This window comes from Chrysemys picta, chromosome 2 (assembly GCF_011386835.1).
Source record: "Chrysemys picta bellii isolate R12L10 chromosome 2, ASM1138683v2, whole genome shotgun sequence".
Lineage (NCBI taxonomy): Eukaryota > Metazoa > Chordata > Testudines > Emydidae > Chrysemys > Chrysemys picta.
Window position 1 is genome coordinate 10,077,610 of NC_088792.1, and position 21,138 is coordinate 10,098,747.

Genomic DNA, 21,138 nt, shown 5'->3' on the forward strand with positions numbered 1-21,138 from the left:
TATCCACACACTCGAACCTATTCCTGAGTTCTATTCCCCCCTCACTGGCCCTTCTTTTCCTTGGCCTGCTTCTCACAGTCACATGCTTCCACCTCCCATGTTCTCCCCCCTCCATTCCCCTCTCACCGTCCTCTACCTCTGCCTCTACCTCCGCCACAGGGCATTCTCCTTCAGCCCCCCCTTGCCTTTCCTCCATCAGCTGCTCAAACCCCCGCCTAAACTCCACCAGGGTATCTACCTGCATCTGCAGCCCCTTAATCTTTTCCTCCAGTAGCACTATCAGGCGACACTTCATACACACATACCTTAGTTCCAGGTCTCCTGCTAGGACTATATACATACCACAGCTCCCACATGTCGCCATCTGCATTCTGTCTGCTGCTGCTGCTTGGCTCATGGCTGCTGCAGTCTCTGCCCACAACACCTGGGGACACAGAGCACAGAACACACCGCGCCCTCCTGCCTCCCCCCTTACCTCCCCCTGCAAACTCCCTCTCAAACTCCCCTGTTAGCCGCCCTGTTTGCTGCTGCAGCTTTTCTTCAAGGGACGAGGGGGAAATGGGGTAGCCCATTCGTGAACCAGTATTAATCCCAGTCTTGTGACAGGGAAGGTGTTTCCCTTCCACTCACAGGAAAATTCATATAATGCAGCTAATGGGAGAAACAAAGCAGAATACACGATGGTGTGAGGGGCTATGAAACCTGAGTCTGGAGTGACCACCTAACTTCTGAGAGGAGGCATGAGTGAATTGTGCAGGCCTTCCCAAACACGTGCCAACACATTCTGCGCATCACCCCAGGCTATCACTTATTTTGTTATTCACATCTTGTTTTATTCATTCCTATTTTTAGTTAAGCATCCAGGCTGCATTCAGGTTTGGCACAAGTGTGCAGAGCTCTCGTTGACTTTCTTCTCTTGCTGAGCCCACTTATGCCAGGACTTAATTTGACCCACCTTTTCTTTTTGCCCACTTTGCAACACAGTAAAACATGGCTGAAATCCTAATCCCAATGATGTCAATGACAAAACTCCCATTGACTTCAGTGGAGTCAGGATTTCACTCCATGCCTTTGGTATTGTGGGATCTCAGTGGCTTCCACAAGTGCAGTATAAATTCACTGGTCTGCATTTTTCCTTCACTTCTATGCATGCAACTGAATTGGATTTCACTTGAATACCATTGACTTCATTGGGTTTATACCCAAGTAACTGAGGGCAGAACTGTGCCCAGTTTTGTAAAGTTTTGACATGTCTAAAGCACGGGAGTTGATGGGATTGTCATCCCTGCTCCATGAGATTTTTTAATAAAGGGTGGAAGGGACGATAAAACAATCTCCGTGTGTACCCCAAAGTTGGATGAAGTATTACCATGTAGAGAAAACAGCGTTGATAGGCCATATTCTGTCTTTGGTCACACCCGTGCAATTCCACTGACTTGCTTTGACACTTGTGCAACCCTGTTGAGTTCAGTGGGGCTGTACAGGTATAATGGAGGGGAGAATTTTGCCCCAAATACGTTATTTTGGCATTATCTTGGTGTGACAGATCCATGAATGTGTACCTACAGACACCATGTCTGTCCACCAAGAGTGAGCCTGGGGCCTTCAGCACACGCCCCTAACACTGGAGCTGAATGTGTAACTGTTAACTGGCAGTGAAGAGCAGGCTGTTCAGTTTTGGGGGGCCAGTCAGCAGAGGGAGACATGATCTCACACACAATAAAGTCAGATCGTTACATTAGACTGCATTTAAGGTGAATGTGGAGGGAAGGCTTTGAGAGAGGATTGCATGGGGGTAGACAATGAACGCAAGCGTCGTGAATCTGACATGCAGGAGGATGCAGGGCAAAACCTCAATGTGGTATATTTTTTGATTCTGTACAGGGGTTCTTTCAGCTTTGTGAAACGGGTTGTGCACAAAGGGAACAGAGTATCCTGTGCTGCCAAGTTCATACCTCTGCGAAGCAAAACGAGAACCCAGTCCTATCAAGAGAGGGATATCCTAGCCACGCTCTCCCATGATAAAATCGCCCAGCTGCTGGATGAATTTGAAACAAGGAAAACCTTGGTTCTGATTTTGGAATTGTATCCTTTTCTTCCCTTTTTTTCCTCAGATAATGCAGGGAAGTGCCAGTTCAGGGAAACCCATGTCAATATAAATATAACCATTTATATTTTTCACCTGAGATAAAAGGACACATTTGCACAACATAAACATATTAAAGATTGTAAGCTGCTCAGATACAATGGGAATGGGGGCCATATAAGTACAAAAGATGGGTGGATTCACAATTGAAAAATCTGTTTTAGAAAAATACCTCTTGCACCAATTGATTATATAGCACCAAACACTTTGCTGAAATATATGAAAGATGAGGTCCTTGCCCCAATGGGATTATAGTCTGGATGGACAATGTGCAAGCACAGTGGAAAGATACTGAGGTGCAACCAACCAACATGACTAATGGGAGAATTTTAGCACAAAGCAGCTTGTTAATTCCATGGATTTCATTTAATTTTTAAGGAGCAAAGATTTTCAGCAGTTGCGTTTACCATTTCCCATAGGAGGACTGCCCTAGCTCCTTCTGGATTGGAGGTTTTTTATAACAGACCTTCAGACAATTCCTGGCAAAGAGAGAGGATTTAACATCACCCATGCTGCCCTCTGGGATCTGTTCTTTTTTATTATCAAAGATTGTATTTGTTGCAGAATGCTAGTAAATTATAAATAATAAACCAATGGTCTTTGTTTTCCTTAACGTCCTTGCTAGGTGCTCCAATGAGGAGCTCTTGGACCGTTTATTCAGGAAGAGTGTTGTTACTGAAGCAGAGGTACCAATTTCTTGTCATTTTAAAATTTCAAAGTACGGTAGGTGCACTCCAAAATTCATTCTGGTTCGACAGAATATGGCCGTTTTATTTATACTACCCATCTTAAGTCTAGGGACTATCTCAGAAACATGTGCTATCCATCAAGCCAGAATGAATTGTTTAAGTGCCCACCCTGAAACTTTCATTCCCAGTGATAGCTTCTCAACGGAATAAAATGAGAAGCCAAGGGCTTTTGATGATAAACATGTGCTCAGCCAAATTTTATATTTCTTTGTTGGACCCAAGAACATATTGTCTCCGTAACTCTACCACTTTCCCACACCACAACTTCTATCATGTAGCTTCCATGTGTTTTGACTCGTGTAATAATTTCATGTTCACTAGGCATTGTATTTTTCTTCACCTCCTTGCACTCCCCAAGCCAAGAACTGAGATGGTATCCTCTGAGTTTTTACAGTCCATTCTAGCTCAAAATATAAGAGCCATGTACTCTGTCTCTTTCTGGAACACAAGTCTCCTACATTCCAATGGCTACTTTTATTTTTCTCAGGTCTCGGAGGAATCATCAGATAAAACTGTAGAGGCAAGGCTAAATTACCTTCTAACTTGGCCTAGATATTAAATCCCCACCCGTCGTGAAATTTTACTCATATTAGGATCTGTGCCTGGTCTAAAAAATGGCTTTCTAACACTATTTAAAAATGTGTTTGCCTGGTCGACACAGACCAAACTGTGTTAGACAAGGGCCTGAGACGTAATGTTGAAATCTGGATTGGAATTTCCCCCAAAGTTTGGGGGTATTCATATCCCCTGTTAAGTGCATCTCTGTTTTTAAAGTTCAGGCTTCCTAACATCTGGAAAACTCTGGTGTGTGGAAGGGACCATTTAGGGTATGTCTGCACAGCCCATGTCAGCAAGAAACTTGTAAGCCTAGGAAATGGGGATGGGCTTCAGAAACCAACCTCCAGCAGGAGCTGCAACTACAAAGCTCTGTCTACACAGCTATTTTTAGAGAGCTAGTATGAGCCCTGGTAGACCAAGTCTGTCGACCTGTGCTGGGAGGCTTGTTGCCACGGGCTGTGTAGACATCCCCTTAGCTGCTGTGTCTGAATTCCATGTTCTAATGTTTGGTTCCCCGTCTGTTTCACATAAAATAGTCTCACTTTAAAAGTTTATTCCTTTTTGTAGAAGTGTTACCATTAGAGTTGGCTGGAAATTTTTTCACTAAATATATCCGTTTCTCAGATCTAGAATGGAATTTCACTGGTGGGGATAGGTCCATATCCAGGTCCCACTCCAGAATAGCCAGTAGACGAGAGGTTAGGACACTGATCTGGAACGTGGAAGACTGAGGTTCACGTACTCCCTCTGAGTAACATAATCACTGGGCTATTGGCTATTCTGGGGTGGCTGGAGCTTTATCGGTTATGGCGGGGGCGGGGTTGTGAAAAATTTCAAAAGGTCTCATTTTTAATATGCACAGGAAGGAAAACAACTTTTGAAACCTGGAAACTTTTCACAAAATGGAATTGTTTTCCAGTCAGCCTTAACGATCAGTTCAAGCTGTATTCCCCATATTACTTATAGGAAATATTTCTGGAATTGGTAATCCCACTGAAATGTGAATTAACTTTTTAAGTAGACCCACTGTACTATTCAAATGAAAATGTTTTGTAACTGATTTTGATTTTTAAGGTCAAATTATATATCAAGCAACTTTTGGAAGGACTCAGCTATCTCCATAACAATAACGTACTTCACTTGGATATTAAGGTAACCCACAAAGGAAAATCCACCTTATCTTAGCCATTATAGCTTGTAGGTCAGGAGACCGATGTGCTTTATTCAGACTATATATTAAAGATTTACTTATATCTAAAAATAATGCCCTTTTGCAAATAAACTTTCTCCATGTTTTCTGATTCATTAGCCTCCCAATATCCTGATGGTTTATCCTGAAAGAGAAGACATTAAGATCTGTGACTTTGGGTTCGCTCAAAAGATAAATCCATCTGTGCCTCAGTACAGCAAATACGGGTCTCCAGAGTTTGTCTCCCCAGAAATTATCTCTCAGTCACCAGTGTCAAAAGCCTCTGATATTTGGTAAATTGTCACTTTAAAAAAAAGTTATAGCACCTAACAACATAACTTTGGGGCTTCAGGATGAATTGATTGATACATTGGGAACATTTACTGTAGAGGGTTAAACACACTCTGTTGGAAACATGTATGTATTTTAATTTTGCTGTACACTTTTGCTCTGGAAGGGCCTTATCTTGTGAGTTGCTAAGCATCCTCAGTTCTGCGGAAGTCATGGTGGTGTACTGAATGTCTGATATGTAGAAATACACAGTGTTGATCATACACAAAATATTTCCAATGCAACATCTGGCTAATTGCTTGAAGAGGTAAAGAAATTGGGCTTGTAATCTATTTATGCAGTGTAAAGAAGTGTTGTTTTTTTTAAAAAAGGATGGTAGGGGAATTTCCACCAGTGCTTTACTGCAGAACTGGTACAATGATAGGGACAACGTAGAGTTAAAAATGAAAGTTGAGCAATTTAGAGGGTAAGGGGACTTGAGCCAGAATGTTAAGAACTCTGGTTTTTCTCTGTTTTTGATAAAATGTATTAAACGCTAATGGCAAACTATAAAACAAAATCTGTGTTTAAGAGATATCCGGTAGGTAGTCCAGCAAAGCCAGGGAAAGCCAGAATTGACATTCCTGATATGTTTACAGTAAAAAAAAATTATCATATTTCTTCTTTATACGTAATAAAGAAAAAAAATGCACACAAACCTGATTTTTAAAAAATCCTTCCTAAGTCACCTTTAAATAAATTGTGCTAAAATTGTTTCCTGTGCTGTTTAAAAGAAAAATCAGGACTAATGCAAAGGGACAGTTAGAATTTGCCTTTAAAAAGCTAATCCTTATAGGGCAGGTACAGTTATTTGGATTATTGTCACTTGAAATCAGGAAGCTATATGGTGAGGTAGGGGGAGAAGCAAGAATATCTGTCTGATATAAGTATGTTTCTTTTCTTCTCAGGGCCGCTGGAGTCATCAGCTATTTAAGGTAAACAATCTGCTTTAAGGGCCCTATTTAGCTTTCCTTAATCCTGACTCAGGTAAAACTTCCAATGACTTTAGTGGGAGTTTTGAGTGAGTAAAGAGTGAGGTGGTGGTGATTGTTATTTAGTAATTTATTTCATGTGTATGTTACCAACAGCATGTTAAGCACTTTCAGTTCTAAAGATGATGTCCCTGTTCCAAAGAGCTGACAGCTTCTATGAATATTATAGTCAGAAACCGTCAGTTCATAGCTTTGGGTTAAGTATTTCACAATGACCCATACGATCTTATGGATATGTATTTTGGCCTTCCCTAATGTAAAGGTATGTGTCCACGTTTACATAGCTAAGTTGCAAGGGCGGTTTTGAAAATCAAACCCTTAATTTTTCTGTTCTTCAAATGCCTTATCTGTAAAATGGGGATAAATAATTTTGCAAAGTGCTTTGCAAACCTTGGCTGGAAGATGTTATAAAAGTGCAAATATTATTATTACTTGTGCTGTGCGTCTCTCATTTAGAATCTGCCTCCTATTTTAAAACCTTTGTCATGCATTTATGCTTTTGGAGGGTTGAGCAGCAATCAAATACTTACAAATCATGTCTCCTTTTATTTTATAATGTTAATACAATAAGCTTAACCTGCAAGTCTCCATTTGCTGGGGAAAATGACAGAGCAACCCTTCTAAATATCCAGAATGGGACAGTTTCATGGACTATCCCTGACTTTGTTCACCTAAGTGAAGAAGCGAAGGATTTTATCAGACAGATATTACAGCTCTCTCCTGAGTGAGTACATTTCTATTGTTCTCCAAAAATATTGTCCCAGATGTTTTGGGGATGAGCTGCCAATTCTCAGCCGGTCAGACCTACATTCACTGTGAGAAGTACAAAATTTGGACAAGTTGGTATGGTCAGTTAGCGAATCAGCCTTTCACCTCTGAAGGCAGCTGGGTTCAAATCCATATTTATATAGTCACCAGAAAACTATCCTGAAGAGTTTATAATCGAAAGATAAGAATGTGTATAGCGAGTGAGCAAAGTGTCTTGTTGTTAAGTATCAGACGGGTAGCTGTGTTAGTCTGAATCTGTAAAAAGCAACAGAGGGTCCTGTGGCACCTTTAAGACTAACAGAAGTATTGGGAGCATAAGCTTTCGTGGGTAAGAACCTCACTTCTTCAGATGCCACATCTGAAGAAGTGAGGTTCTTACCCATGAAAGCTTATGCTCCCAATACTTCTGTTAGTCTTAAAGGTGCCACAGGACCCTCTGTCTTGTTGTTATGACTCATAGGCAGGTGGGTGTTCAGAAATGATTTGAAAGAGAAGCTGGTTACTCTGGTGACGAGGGCAATAGAAGAACCTAAATAGAACAGCACACCATGTTAATTAGGTTGTTCTAGAATGCAGCTAAATAATAATAATGTTCCAAGCATGGGAGAAGACAAGAAACTGGGCGCTTCATTTTCTGCTCTGCATGGCTGGTGCCTCCACTGTTTAGGCTTATCCCAAACAGGGCCAGTCAGAGGAGGGGGCCAGGAGGGCCATTTGACCTGGGCCTCAAGCTCAAAGGAGGCCTCCAATTTAGACACTTGTTACTTTTTTGGCATTTGATAAGTTTTGCAACTTGTTTTTATGCAAAATGTGACGCACGCTCTCAGCTTAGAGCTGCAAATTTAAGCAAATAAGAGATGGGATTTGGTAAAAGACATCCATTTTTTGCACAGAAAAAGGCTAGAAAAGCATTTGTTAACTAAAAAAAACATTCAAATTATGTCTCACTCTTTTTTTGGTGCCGTATTTTGTTTTCATGTGTCGTCATTTTTTATTTTTATTATGGTGAGGGGCCTCAAAAGCTGGAAGTGGTACAGGCCTCTCTGGACCTCTGAGAGGGCCTGATCCCAAATAGCTACCAATGGGGAAGACTAAGCCAAACCCACTGTTAAAGGCGTCCTCTGTGACCTGTAATGCAGCCTTCCTTATTAGAAACAAGTCAGTCATTTCTGTTTCGGCAAAGACTGCACTGCAGAGACTTGAGTCAGGTGCAGTGTAGACCCATGAAGCGTGGTCTTCCCCTGTGGTATCATGAAGGAAGGCACTGTAGGCCCTGCAGAATGCTGCGGTAACTTCCATAGTCCCTGACTTGAGGGACCTGCGGGAAGTATGAGCATTGAAAAACATACTATAGGTTGAAAGAGAAGACGTGTTTTACTGTTTAGGAGAAAAAATTGGCTTAAAAGGGATCATTCTGGTTGGCTTTACTGCCCCATAACAGAACCTGGCTGGTAAAGGGCAATCTGTAGAACCCTGCTGGTATTGTTTAAAGTGACTTCCAGCTCAGATGTCTTAAGGCTCTAGCTAGAGAGCCATCTGGGTGGCACTTGATCTGCAAGGAAGCTACATCCCTTTGGGTTTGTCATGCTGATGATGACAGCTGAAATGTGTCTCTCTTCTATCATCAGAGCCAGACCTAGTGCTTTGCAATGTCTCTCACACGACTGGTTCTTGGTAAGTTTGTTTGGATTTTACCCAATCTCTCTCCCAGTCAGCTAGCAACTGTGTTTCTCTTGTAGAGGCTATTTTGTACATATAGATGCTGGGAAACCGTCCCGCAGAAATAAGCAACGTTTTGGTGTATGGTCATTAGGGTCTTTTCTTTTCAAAACATGTAAAGAACTCCCATTAACATTAACAGGCAAAACACATTTGCACTGAGAGGAGATTATGCCCTTTTGTGGAAGGGGAAATTAAAATTCATATTTGGGTGCCTGGAACCCCTAATGAAGGAGAAAAGCTGAAAGGAATGAAGAATCGAATCATTGTGTGTGTGCACGTCTGTGCGCATATGTGTGATGACTGGGACATGGGCGGCCTGACCTAGTGGTTGGAGCATGAGTTGAGGGTCAGGAGGCAGGCTGGGTTATATATTGGGAGATCAGGGTTAGACAGCAGGAGCAGGTAGCACAAATGAAGCAGTCAAAGCAGGGGAAACCCAGTTGCACAGACAACTTCTTCTTCCTCTGCTTGGTTTAAATAGAAGCAGGGAATGAGTCGGGACCCCTAGAGTTCCACCAGTCAAATCTCAGCATGGACTCCTCTGTCAGTGCTGAGTTCGTAGTTCTGGCAACCATTAATAGGTCACTGGGTGGCAGGTTGGCGATTACTGACGCCTAAGCGCCCTGTGACCCTGCGTTTGGGACCTGCAATCCTTGACACTGTGTGTGTGTGTGTGTGTGTGTGTGTGTGTGTGTGTGTGTGTGTGTGTGTGTGTGTGTGTGTATATATATATATGAATGATGAGGGCCTGATTCTAGTCTCATTGGAAATTTGTTCCAGATGTCTTCTTATTGGTCCACAATGGGAGATAGAGCCAACACCAAATAAGGATTTCAAGATCTGGCCAATTGCAGTTAAACAACTGGACTCTTCCTTGAATTAAAATATGCTGTGTCCCCTGGAGAGTGAAATCTGACCAGGATTATCGGAAGGGGTTTCCTACAATAGCAGAGGACAGGATGATAGGAAGGGGTTTCCTACAATACCAGGAGGTCCCTTTTAGTCCTATGTACCTGTGTTTCTAAATCTTAACAAACGCCACTGAAAATATCATTGAGATTTTGTGACCAACATTTTTTTTCTCATTCTTCTTTTTTGCAGCGTAATCTCCCGCTAGAAGAAGCTCATTTTATTAATACAAAACAGCTGAAGTTCACTGTGGCTCGAAGCAAGTGGCAGGTCAGCAGACCTCAGTCTATTTTGCTCTTTCTGTCTAGTTATTATTTTTTAAAAAGTCTCTTCTTTTCAAGACTGCAGCACAAGTGCAGGGTGTGCAGCCAAGGTCTCCTTGGTGTGCCTCTGAGAAGGGAATATTGTCAAAGGGAAAAGGTTCAGTGGATGTGGCAAAAATAAGGTATCCAGGCTGAAAAAATACAGGTCTTCCAGCTCTCACCAATATTCTGCTTTCTGTGGCATGATCCAGCCTAGGGCACTGAAAGAGGGAAGCCCCTTCTGGACATTGAGTAAAGACACTGAGCCTGAGGTCACCAATGACTTCTGAATGTTAGATGACTTGTCTCGTAATCTACAAAAACTTTCTGTGCTTCGATGCACAAAATGCTGAGAATACTAAAGACCGAGAGTGAAATCCCCATACAAACATCAATGGGAGTTTTGCCACTGATTTCGTTGGAGCCAGGATTTTACCTCATCAATTTGGATACCTGTATTTTAATGTGTTCTTAAGATTGATCTGAGGATGGGGTTGGGACTCAGGAACTTCTGATTGCTGATCTCCTCTCTGAGTCTGATTTATTCTGCCAGTAGGAACAAGTTCTTACCTCCCAGCCTCACGTATTCCATTTGCATAAATTGAATAACACTGGCTATCTCAAGGGTATGTTGTGATAAGCTCATTAGCTGATAGGTGTAAAGCACCTTGTAGATTAAAAGTACTATGTGGGTGCTTATTATTATTAGCGGAAACCTCTGATAATCCGTCTTTGAACTTCGGGCCATTCCCCGATACCCCTTTGTATTATATAACACGTGTGGAATATGGGTATTTACATGTATTTAAATGTTTTATTCATTTTAAGGCCTACAATCAATAGCAATACAGAAACAAAAGGGTTCCCAAAGAAACAGTGAAGTACATAATAACATAATGGAGCACACCGGGGTCTGGCTTCTCTGCTGATATATATCAGCGGAGCTCTACTGATTACAGTGGAGTTACACCATTTTACTTCACCTAAGGCTCTGGCCTCGTATGTTTAATTAAGAAACTCAGTGAAACAATAGAAATAAGGGACCTGTGGCTAAATCCCCTGCACTGCTTTGAAAATGTCAACCAGCAGCCTGGTTCTCCACTCCCACAGGTGTAAATTAGCAATACCTCCACTGAAGTCAGTGAGTGAGAGGAGAGTTCGGCCCAGAATGAATCTGTCAATACAGAAAGAAATAATGCCAGTATGCTATGCAGCTATTATTTGTATGATGTTTCTGAGGATATATAGTGTAATTCTTGCTGTGCATGTTTACACCACTCTCATCACGAAGTTGCTTTTTGGTTATGTTGTATTTTTGTTTTCCTTTTTCAGCGTTCCCTCATGTGCTATAAGTCTATACTGGTAATGAGATCCATTCCAGAAATCCTACAGAGAACTCACAAAAACACATCGCTAGGCATCTCCCGACACCTGGTTGAAGAAAGTAGTTCTTCCACTACTACTGGCTCCTCTTCAGACAACGAGAATGCTTCCTTCCCCAGGAGAAGGCACTTTGGCTCTACACCAGAACTGCACTTGTCTGTGTTCGATGCACCGAGTTATCAAGAACCTCTAAGTTATGCGGCAGAAGAGAAACATTCCAAGGTCTTGGTGCCTCCAGTAAAACCCATGAGACGGAAATATGCTTTAGTGAAAAGTGAGCTGGGTGATAAGCCACCTACAGAAAGCAAAGTGCTAACGGCAGGTGCCTTTGCTCAGAAAGCAGAGGCGGTCAGCTCAGAACTCAAAGATGAAAGAGCAGTTCAGTCCCAAGAGGGTGATGCAGAGCAGCCTTCATTGGCGAAGGCAGCCACCTTAGATACATCGGACGTGGCACCGCCAAAAGAAAAAACAGGCACGTTATTACCTGACAAAGAAAGACTTGTAAAGGCTGGAGATGCAATGGAGAAACCACCTTTGTGTGTCCCCAGACAGAGTGTCATTAAAAGCACATTCTACAGCCAAGCGTCTGAGGCTCCTACACGTCTCCCTGTCTCACCGGGCAGAGACTACAGAAGGCACCTTGACAGAACAAGAAGGGCCTTCAGGAAATCAGGGTATTTAAAGGTACCCTTGAGTGGTCTACGGGAACCCCTTCTAGAACACTTTGAATTGAGAGAAGAGGAGGAGGAGGAAGAAGAAGAAGAAGGAATGTCTGGTGATGAAGAATATGGAAAAAGCAGAGAAGGTGCGACAGGCCCTCTGACCAAATCGGCTTCCTTTGATACTGCTAGGAAACCGTCACGTCACACCTTCCAGGTGTCCAGCAGAAGCCGTTCACTGGATGATTACAGACTAAGAGCCATCAGTTTAGCCAAGGAGCAAGACATTCTGGAAGAAGACTGTGATCTAACTTCACAGGGGAGTTATCCAGGACTAGCTAGCCAGCATGGCATATCTACTGACTCTGGCAAGGTTTGGCCTGAGGAGCATTCGATGGAGGAGGACTCAAGGAAAGCTAGGAAGGATTGTTCAGAAGAACAGCCAGTCCCTTCTGCACAGTGTGGTGACGAAGGATGTCCGGGTCTAGCTGCTCAACCACAGAAGGTCCCAGTGTCAGCCCACCAGGGTGAAAGTGAGGGGCGTTTACATCAAAAGACAAAACTTTCCATTGACATTGATGTGGAGCTTTCTGCTCTGGAAGGTGAAAGCCTGATTCTAACTGCTCAGCGACCGGACACAGCCCCAGTGTCAGCTCACACGTGTGAAAGTGAGGAGCATTTAAAGCTGACGCCAAAGCCTAGTGGTGCAGAGTTTTCACTTCTGCAGGGTGAAAGCTCCGTTTTGATGGTTCCCGAATCAGAGAGAGCCCCAATATCAGCCCAGGAGAGTGAAAGAAGAGAACATGCATATCAGCAGCCAAAGCCTTCTGTTCACAGTGCTACAGAATCTGCTGATCTACAGGGTGAAAGCCCAATTATCCTAGAGACTGCCCAAATTCCAGCTTGTAAGGGTGAGAGCCCAAGTATTTTAACAGCTCCACAACCAGAAACTGCTCCACTTTCAGTCTGCCAGGGTGAAACCCAGGGATGCTTACATCAGAAGCCTTCTGATTACTTGGGCACAACCTCCACTGTTCTGGAGGGCAAACATCCAGTGATTCTAACACCACCACCAGAAAGTGCCCCAGTTTCAGACTGTGACCGTGACCGGCAGGAACATTCCTGTCAGGCGCCGTCAGTTTGCTTTAAGGTGGAGTCTGCCGTTCTCCAGGGTGAAAGCCTATTTATTCTCACAATTCCACAACGAGAAACTGCCCCGCTTCCAGTCTATGAGAGTGACCGCCAGGAACAGTCACCTCAGGAGCCTTCCGTTTGCAGCGAGGTGAAATCTGTGGACCCAGAGAGTGAAAGCCTAGCTATTCTAGAGACTTCCCCTGTTTCACTTGGCGAGGGTGAAAGCCAGAAACATTCACATCAGAAGCCTTCTGTTTACAGCAAGGCAGAGTGTGCTGTCTTGGAGGACTTGGTTGAAGCGATGGTTTGTCTGTCTGAAGATATGAATGTTTTGGCAAAGTCCGTTTCTACCCAAGAGGGATGTGAGAAGCACTTCTCCCCTCCAAAGGAGATGTTCTACCAAGGTCCAGCTGGCCACGCAGCCGCCGGACGTCCCACTCATTTTGTGCCATGGGATAAAAGAGAAGAGGGCATTTACCGGGCTGATCTTACAGAATCAGCTGCACCAATTCCTGCAGCGGAAGATAAGTTGAGTATGCCAGCCCTGTTGAGCGTACTCACTGAGGACGAAAAGGTGGCTTCTCGTGAATGTGAACATCTAGGGGATTTAGCAATCAAAAGCACTAGTTCCAGCAAAGCAAGCATATCCCCGTGTGATAATTCAGGTTCTGGAAAAAGATCTAGTCATAGCTCTGATAGCAAGGAACCTGACAAACACTCTGAAGTTTCCTTAGTGAAGATTAAAGACCTCTCAGAAGAGATGCCTAGCATTGGCAGTGGGACTTCAAAATTTGATATATCTGAGGTAGAGCCTGCGTATTTGAACCTATCAGATCTCTACGACATTGTATATTTTCCATTTGAATTTATGAACGTCAAGAAGCCTTCACCCAGACCAACCGGTAAAAGATTGATGCCCTTCGGTGAAAAGGTAAAATTACCTCCTGCAACTAAAGAACATTTGCCTCAGTATAAAAGACTGTGCATTAGAGAGGACATTAAATCCCCTTCAGATAACTCACAAGATGCCACGACTGTGGAAACCAGGCAAAACCTATTGGACATTTCCGAAGATGTAGGGCAACCCCTTCGAAGGCTGGCGAAAGGTTCTGAGCCACCCATGGGGAAAGGAGCTGAGGGCCATGTGACAACTGAATCCCAGCCAATGTATGGCTCCCAAAAGGACTCAGGTGGTAAGCAGAGAAGCTCCACACACAGCAAACCAGGACTCTTTAAACCCTATGGCAGATTGCACTCAACGGAGCAGTCTGTAGAGCAGACTCTGAAGAAGAAAGTAAAAGCTTCTGTTGCCCATATTTCAAGAATCCTAAAAGGAAAGCCAGCCCCTGAACCGGAGCAAAGGGAAGGTAAAAATCTCATAGAGGGTGTAAATGGGCCTAACAATATAATGGGCTCTGTTACCCCTTCTCTCTCCTCTTTCCCCTCCACACTTCTTATATTCATCAGTTCATACATTTGACTTGTGTGCAGTAATCAAGTGCAGATGCAATTTAAAAGCTTTAAGCTAGGTTTAAGCATGAAATAGCATCAGCCGCTCCACTTATGTAGAGGAGTAATGCTCCATATCCTGATCCCAGTGGCAAAACACCCAGGGACATCAGTAGGAATAGGATCCGGCTGTACTGTCTAGTGGAGTTCCCGCCATCCTCTGTGGCGAAGTGTTTTATTCCAGTACAATATTCGGTATCCTCTCCTAGCCCTGAATGTAAAACGTGGGGCACAATTCTGAACTTAGTGACGTTGATGTAAATGTGAAGTGACTACACTGAAGTCAGTGGAATTGCTCCAGATTTGTGCCTATATCAATGAGACCAGAATCTGTCTATACTCTTGATTTTCCAGCACCTAGGTTGTGCCATATAATGTGTCTTTCTGCCACAGATACCTATCTTATAGACCTGGAAGGGACCCTGAAAGGTCATCAAGTCCAGCCCTGCCTTCACTAGCAGGACCAAGTACTGATTTGCCCCAGATCCCTAAGTGGCCCCCTCAAGGATTGAACTCACAACTCTGGGTTTAGTAGACCAATGCGCAAACCACTGAGCTATCCATCCAAGACACCAAGCCCTCATCCGCCCTACTACAGTTTAATATCATCCTAGTCCCAGGGCCTTTTATTAAACTTGCCATGACTTTTGGTATTAACTGACAATTCATAAATAAGAACCCCAGGGCATTTTTACTGCTAAACTAATCACATGAACCACAGATAATAGACTCAAAAAGAACAGGAGTACTTGTGGCACCTTAGAGACTAACAAATTTATTAGAGCATAAGCTTTCGTGGACTACAGCCCACTTCTTCGGATGCATAACACGAAAGCTTATGCTCTAATAAATTTGTTAGTCTCTAAGGTGCCACAAGTACTCCTGTTCTTTTTGTGGATACAGACTAACACGGCTGCTACTCTGAAACAGATAATAGACTGTAATTATTTGCTGCAATTAAAATGTCATTGATTTAGTAGACTGGCTTCTACTATTAAATTCTTTGAAACAGGCATTGAGAAGCAGGGAAGTGACATACCAGAAAGAGAGTCTCTAAATGGGGCTGCAGGATATTAAAACAGAAAATCAGGACTTCATTGATCCATCCATCCATTCCCTTCATTCTGAGAACATGAGCTCCCAGTTCGACGCTGTGGCCAAAAGAGCTAATGTCATCCTTGGATGCATAGACAGGGAAATCTTGAGTAGAAGTAGAGAGGGTATTTTATCTCTGTTTGGCACTGGTGCGACTGCTGCTGGAATACTGTGTCCAGTTCTGGTACCCGCAATTCAAGCAGCATGTTGATAAATTGGAGAGGGTTCAGAGAAGAGCCACAAGGATGGTTAAAGGATTAGCAAACATTCTTTATAGTGATAGACTCAAGGAACTCAGTCTATTTAGCTTAACAAAGAGAAGGTTAAGGGGTGACTTGATCATAGTCTATACGTACCTACATGGGGAACAAATATTTAATAAATGGGCTCTTCGGTCTAGCAGAGAGAGAGAGAGAGATAACATAATTCAATGGCTGGAAGTTGAAGCTAGACAAATTCAGAGTGGAAATAAGGCATACGTTTTTAAAATTGGGAGTAATTAACCATTGGAACAATACACAAAGGGTCATGGTGGATTCTCAATCTCTAAACTTTTTAAATCAAGATTGGATGTTTTCTAAAAGATCTGCTCTAGTAGTTATTTTGGGGAAGTTCTTATGGCCTGTGTTATACAGGAGGTCAGATCAGATGATCACAATGGTCTGTTCTGGCCTTAGAATCTATGAAATTATCAAGCCTCAAAACAAAGGAGAAAGGTATCTTTATGGCATGAGTTAGCAGTTAGTTTTATTGTGAAATATCACAGAGGAATATAATTGCACCAGGCTAGTATCTGAGAAACCGAGAGAGATGTAGCTTGCAAGATTCCTAAGAAGTGTGCAGAGGAAAACCTTGGTAATTTACACACACTAGCAGGAATTCCAGGAGTTCTCTTTGTTCCATCTTTGCCGCAACTCCATCACCTTGTGGGGCTTTCAGATGCTTAAAGTGTAGGTCTTGACCTGAAATGCAAAATCATTGTTTTTGATGGAAAAAATAACTGCCATGGTTTCCAGAGCTTTTTTAGATGAACACATTTCAGAGCAAAATGGCATCTAATGTTAAATGTCCTTTTGCAGAATATATGTCTACAAATCTAAGCCCAAATCCAGCTTTCCTTATTCAGGCAAGACTGCCATTGAAGCCGATGGAAGGTTTGTTTGGTTGTGGACTACAGAACAAGGAGACCATAAATGCCACAAAAGTTATGTTTCTAAAGAAGGGCTTCAGAGGGGCCTGATATGCCTTTTCATCTGTGAATTGTTTAGGAGCTTTTAAATCGCACAGTATTTTGGAAGTGGCAAGGTGGTGGTCAGGTGCCACTCAGAAGGTTCCTCCAAGCTGGGTAGGGGTAAATCCAGGACTTAAATAAGCAGAGTCATAGAAGTTTCTAGTTCCTTCACTGGACTTCATGAACATTCAGACTTTCAGTAGCCCTTCTTGGCTCTTTTAGCTTGTCCTCTAGTTTAGCTAGAAGACTAACATTAATTGTCTCCTGAGACATTTGAGGTTTGGCAAGGCTATAGGGAGGAAACTTTTGCTATTGCTGCCTATGGTATAGTTGCTGATGGATAAAGAGAGGACTTCCGTATCTGTCCGTCTGTCTATCTATCTATCTATCATCAGCTAATTTCTAGAGCACCCATCACTGTCCTATCAAAGCGATAACGTACTTCCAAAGAGCTGTTGAACTGATTACAAGTGCTACACTTACTAAAGAAAAAGTATGCGGCATATCACTAATATATCTGTGTTACCTTCTGAAGTTATTGGGTCTTCTCTAGGCAGCTTGCTTGTAATGTAACGTCCCTTCCCAGGGTCTGGGCCGGCACACAGTGAAAAGAGACTGAATGGTGTGCAAGACCTCTTTTTTGAACTGCCGCATTACTGTGTGGTCACTGGGGCCTAAAAAGAGGAGGACGGCATACTGAGCACAAGAGCAAGAAATGTGTTTGTTTTTTCCCTATTGGCGCTCCTTGATAGCCAGTCTGATTAAAGATGCTGTCTGGTATGTTGCTTGTTGTGATTTACATATGTAATTGTCTTAATCTGTCTGAAATGCTGCTTTCCTTCTTTCTTTCAGCACCTTCTTTTGTAGAAGAGCTCACGGATCAGGATGTTGCCCTGGGGCAGTCTGTGACTCTGTCCTGCCAAACGTCTGCCCATTTCCCGCTGCACGTTGACTGGTTCAGAGGTGACGTAAACTCTCATTTGACGACTTGGGACAATTTAATAATAGGGTCTGGAGTAATAGCACAATAAAGATGATTGAGAAGCTAAGTTCCAGGAGAAGGTTAAGGGGAGTGGATTTAGGGGAGTCTTTCCCTGGAAAAGAAGGGACTTTTAGCCATCTCAGTAGAATTTAAGAACGTATTCCTTTTGCCTTACAGATGGGGTGCCCATTCGCAGCAGCAGTAGGATACTGATCTCAGCCACACTCAAAAACTTTCAGCTTTTAACCATATTGGTGGTTACGGCTGAGGATTTTGGTATTTACACATGTGCAGCCAGCAACTCCCTGGGTACAGCATCCACCTCCTGTGTAATAAGGAAGGCAGGTAAGAGCAGGAATTAATTCAAGGAAGTAGATGCCTGGCTTGTACAGCTCCCACTCAAGGATTATATCCAGAATTAGCAGACATTGCATTATAGATTTTCTTCCACTAAAGGATACTTCATTTTCTGGGAACTCACAGAGATAGTTCCAGACGGGAAGGCAGCAAAGGGGATGTATCCCTCTCAGTTTGTTCTTTAGCCTCAACACCCCAATAGTGCTAGGGTGACTAGACAGCAAATGTGAAAAATCAGGACGGGGGTGGGGGGTAATTGGAGCCTATATAAGAAAAAGACCCAAAAATTGGGACTGTCCCTGTAAAATCAGGACATCTGGTCACCCTAAATAGTACAGATGCTTCAAGGTGCCTTGATGAAAGCTGATGCGTTGACCGTAGTGTAGAAACCTTAATTTAGATGGTTGAAACTGGAAGACCTTGGAACATAGAGGCTGGAAATACAAATACCATTTATTTATTTATTTTTAGCAAGTAAGATCATTATAAAAACGAAAGCAAGTGACACTCAGAAGTAAGGATAGGCAGCTCTTATAGAATTTGATGTTTAGTAAACTGATGTTCACAAAACTAGTTCACATTTGCATACGTTTTTAAACTCCTGGGTTTTTCAAGGATGATTCCGTTTTAGAAAACAACCAAAACATGTTTTTACCTACAGAAGAATTCACCTATCTCCCAGAACTAGGCTGGTGCAAATGCATAGCTTGTATTCATTGTATATACTGAGTCAGATTCTTCCATGATGTAAGTCTGTTGAAGTTGATGGAGTTTACATGCATGCATCTGACTGATTGTGTTTATATTTTCCATGGAATTTTTCTCTCTTCTCTATCTCTGCTCCTTATACAGAGTCTCTCTGTGTTTGTTTCTGCCGTGCTTGCTGTAATTTGCCTTGAGTTCATTCTTTCTGCTCCTTTTTTCAGAGTCTCTCCTCTAGTTTGAGTCAAACTTCCAAGTTTTTGATAGGTTTGAAATCAGGCAAACGGAGTTTACCATTCCAAAAGGGATCAGCTGTTTGGAATGGAAGAATATCTGCAACTATAAAATTACTCATCGGTTAGAGGGAGAGGGGTCTAAGCCTTCATGTCTGTCTATTGTCTAATTTTGCATGCCTCCCTCACAGAAGTTCTTGCTAGCCCCCCAGCCCCTGATATTGTGGAGGTGTATGAGGATGGAGTGCAAGTGGTCTGGAAACCTGTGGAATCTAACACCGTGGTTACGTATACTGTACAGTGCAAGAGCGAAGGTAAAGCAGAACTTGATAGTCTCCACTTCTCGTTATTGTTATCATGATTATCTAGTAGTAGTAGTATCGTAGTGTCTAGGAGCCACAGTCCTGCATCAAGGCCTCATTGCACTAGGTGCTGTACAAACAAAATAAAAAGACAGTCCATGCGCCAAAGATCTTACAGTTTCCCATTAGAATCCTATTGAAGAGACATCTGACTTTACAAGATCTGTGCAATGATAATCTCCTTGATTCAGAGATAGTTATACCTTGAGGGTATGTCTTCACTACTGGCCGGATCGGCGGGCAGCAATCGATCCAGTGGGGATCGATTTATCGTGTCTAGTCTAGACACGATAAGTCGACCCTTGAGCGCTCTCCCATCGACTCCTGTACTCCAGCGCCGCGAGAGGCGCAGGCGGAATTGACAGGGGAGTGGCAGCAGTCGACTCACCACGGTGAAGACACCACGGTAAGTCGATCTAAGTACGTCAACTTCAGCTACGTTGTTCACATAGCTGAAGTTGCGTAACTTAGATCCATCCTCCCCCTTCTCCTCCACAGTGTAGACCAGGCCTAATCATATATTATTTGGGTTGCCTGACTCATTCGGAGCCTGATGCAAAGCCCACTGAAGTCACTGGGAATTTTTCCATTTACTTCAGCTGGACTTGGATCAGAGCCTTTAGAGCCTGACCTCTCTGAGTTCCTATTATTAACAATAATATTAAATATTTATCTTGCAGTAGGACCTACAGGTCACAACCACATTGGGCCTACAGCTGTGCAACTAACGGATTTTTGATTACCTGGCAATTCTAAAAAATCAGGGGGAAAAGATCATTTTGGGTCAAGCCAAAGCAAAGATTTTTGAAATTTTGGGAGAACAGTAGAGTAAAATAAATGTAATTTAATTTCAGGACAAACATTGTTTTGGCATTAATTAAATAAAATGATTTTATTTTGACCATTATAAAATATTTTTTATTATTTTTTTAATTAAAAATGCTTAAAAATGGTCAAAATCAAATTTTGAAAGGCAAAATTGTTTTAAACAAAACTCAGCAGGTTTGATTTTGAAATGTTGAAATAAAATGTTTTGACCTTTTCTGATTTTTTTTAGCTTCTTTTCAGTTGAAACGGTTCAGTAAAATCAACATAAAGTCATGAAACATTTAGATGTCACCATTCAGCATTTTTTGGTCAGAAAAAAGTTTCGTCCAAAAAATTTCACCCAGCTGTAGTTGGGCCCAGTTTTCCTACATGCCTCCCTCTAGATCTGTGTATGATATTAGAGGTTTTCAAAGTGAGGGGTGGGTCCCCCTGGGGGCGTGGAATGTATTCTGGGGCGGGAGGGGGCATGAGAAGCTTTAGGGGGGAAACATACTGCGCACATTTTGCCCACAGCAATGAATAACTAGCAACGCTGATTTGTCCAGAATCACATCAGGTGCTCGGGTGGCACTGTGTATTGGCCTCTAGATGGTGCTGTGATTCTGACGGATTTCTGATAAGCGGGCACAGCATTGCACAAAGTCATTGCCATCTGTACATTAATCTGTTTGCTATGGCGCGGTGTGCCCATTTAATGGAAGGTAAAAGGGGATCTCTGGAGGGCTGTTTCAAGCATCCAACCCAGGATGGGAATTGCCGTCTTCCAAAAAATAGGCAAACCCATTACACTGGTAACAACAGTGTGATAACAGTAAGCAGTATCTCACTTAAAATTTACATTGCTATATACTTAAATGGCTCTGTTTGAATCAATGTCTTTCTGTTTTTAATGTTGAGTGAGAGTTGCATGTTGAGTTTTTTTTATCAGTATATGTACTTGTGTGGCGGGGTGTGTGTGTAAACTACTACACAAAGAAGCAGGGTGCAGTTATATAGGT

General features: G+C 42.7%; 1 protein-coding gene across 2 annotated transcripts in view; it reads left to right on the forward strand.

Moving 5' to 3' along the window:
• The first annotated feature begins 538 nt into the window (after positions 1-538).
• The window catches only part of LOC135981239 (obscurin-like), a 34,716-nt gene continuing 14,116 nt past the window's right edge, over positions 539-21,138 (forward strand). Inside the window, exons 1-12 of one of the 2 annotated variants that reach the window (XM_065582598.1) lie at positions 539-2,085; positions 2,772-2,832; positions 4,528-4,605; positions 4,763-4,935; positions 5,881-5,907; positions 6,536-6,688; positions 8,361-8,406; positions 9,556-9,633; positions 10,998-14,208; positions 17,529-17,639; positions 17,836-18,003; positions 19,142-19,264. In XM_065582598.1, the coding sequence (XP_065438670.1) occupies positions 1,790-2,085; positions 2,772-2,832; positions 4,528-4,605; positions 4,763-4,935; positions 5,881-5,907; positions 6,536-6,688; positions 8,361-8,406; positions 9,556-9,633; positions 10,998-14,208; positions 17,529-17,639; positions 17,836-18,003; positions 19,142-19,264 (4,525 nt within the window). In that variant the 5' untranslated portion in view covers positions 539-1,789. Of the gene's footprint in view, positions 2,086-2,771; positions 2,833-4,527; positions 4,606-4,762; positions 4,936-5,880; positions 5,908-6,535; positions 6,689-8,360; positions 8,407-9,555; positions 9,634-10,997; positions 14,209-17,528; positions 17,640-17,835; positions 18,004-19,141; positions 19,265-21,138 lie in introns of those variants that run through there. The other variant, XM_065582599.1, reaches the window with a different exon arrangement.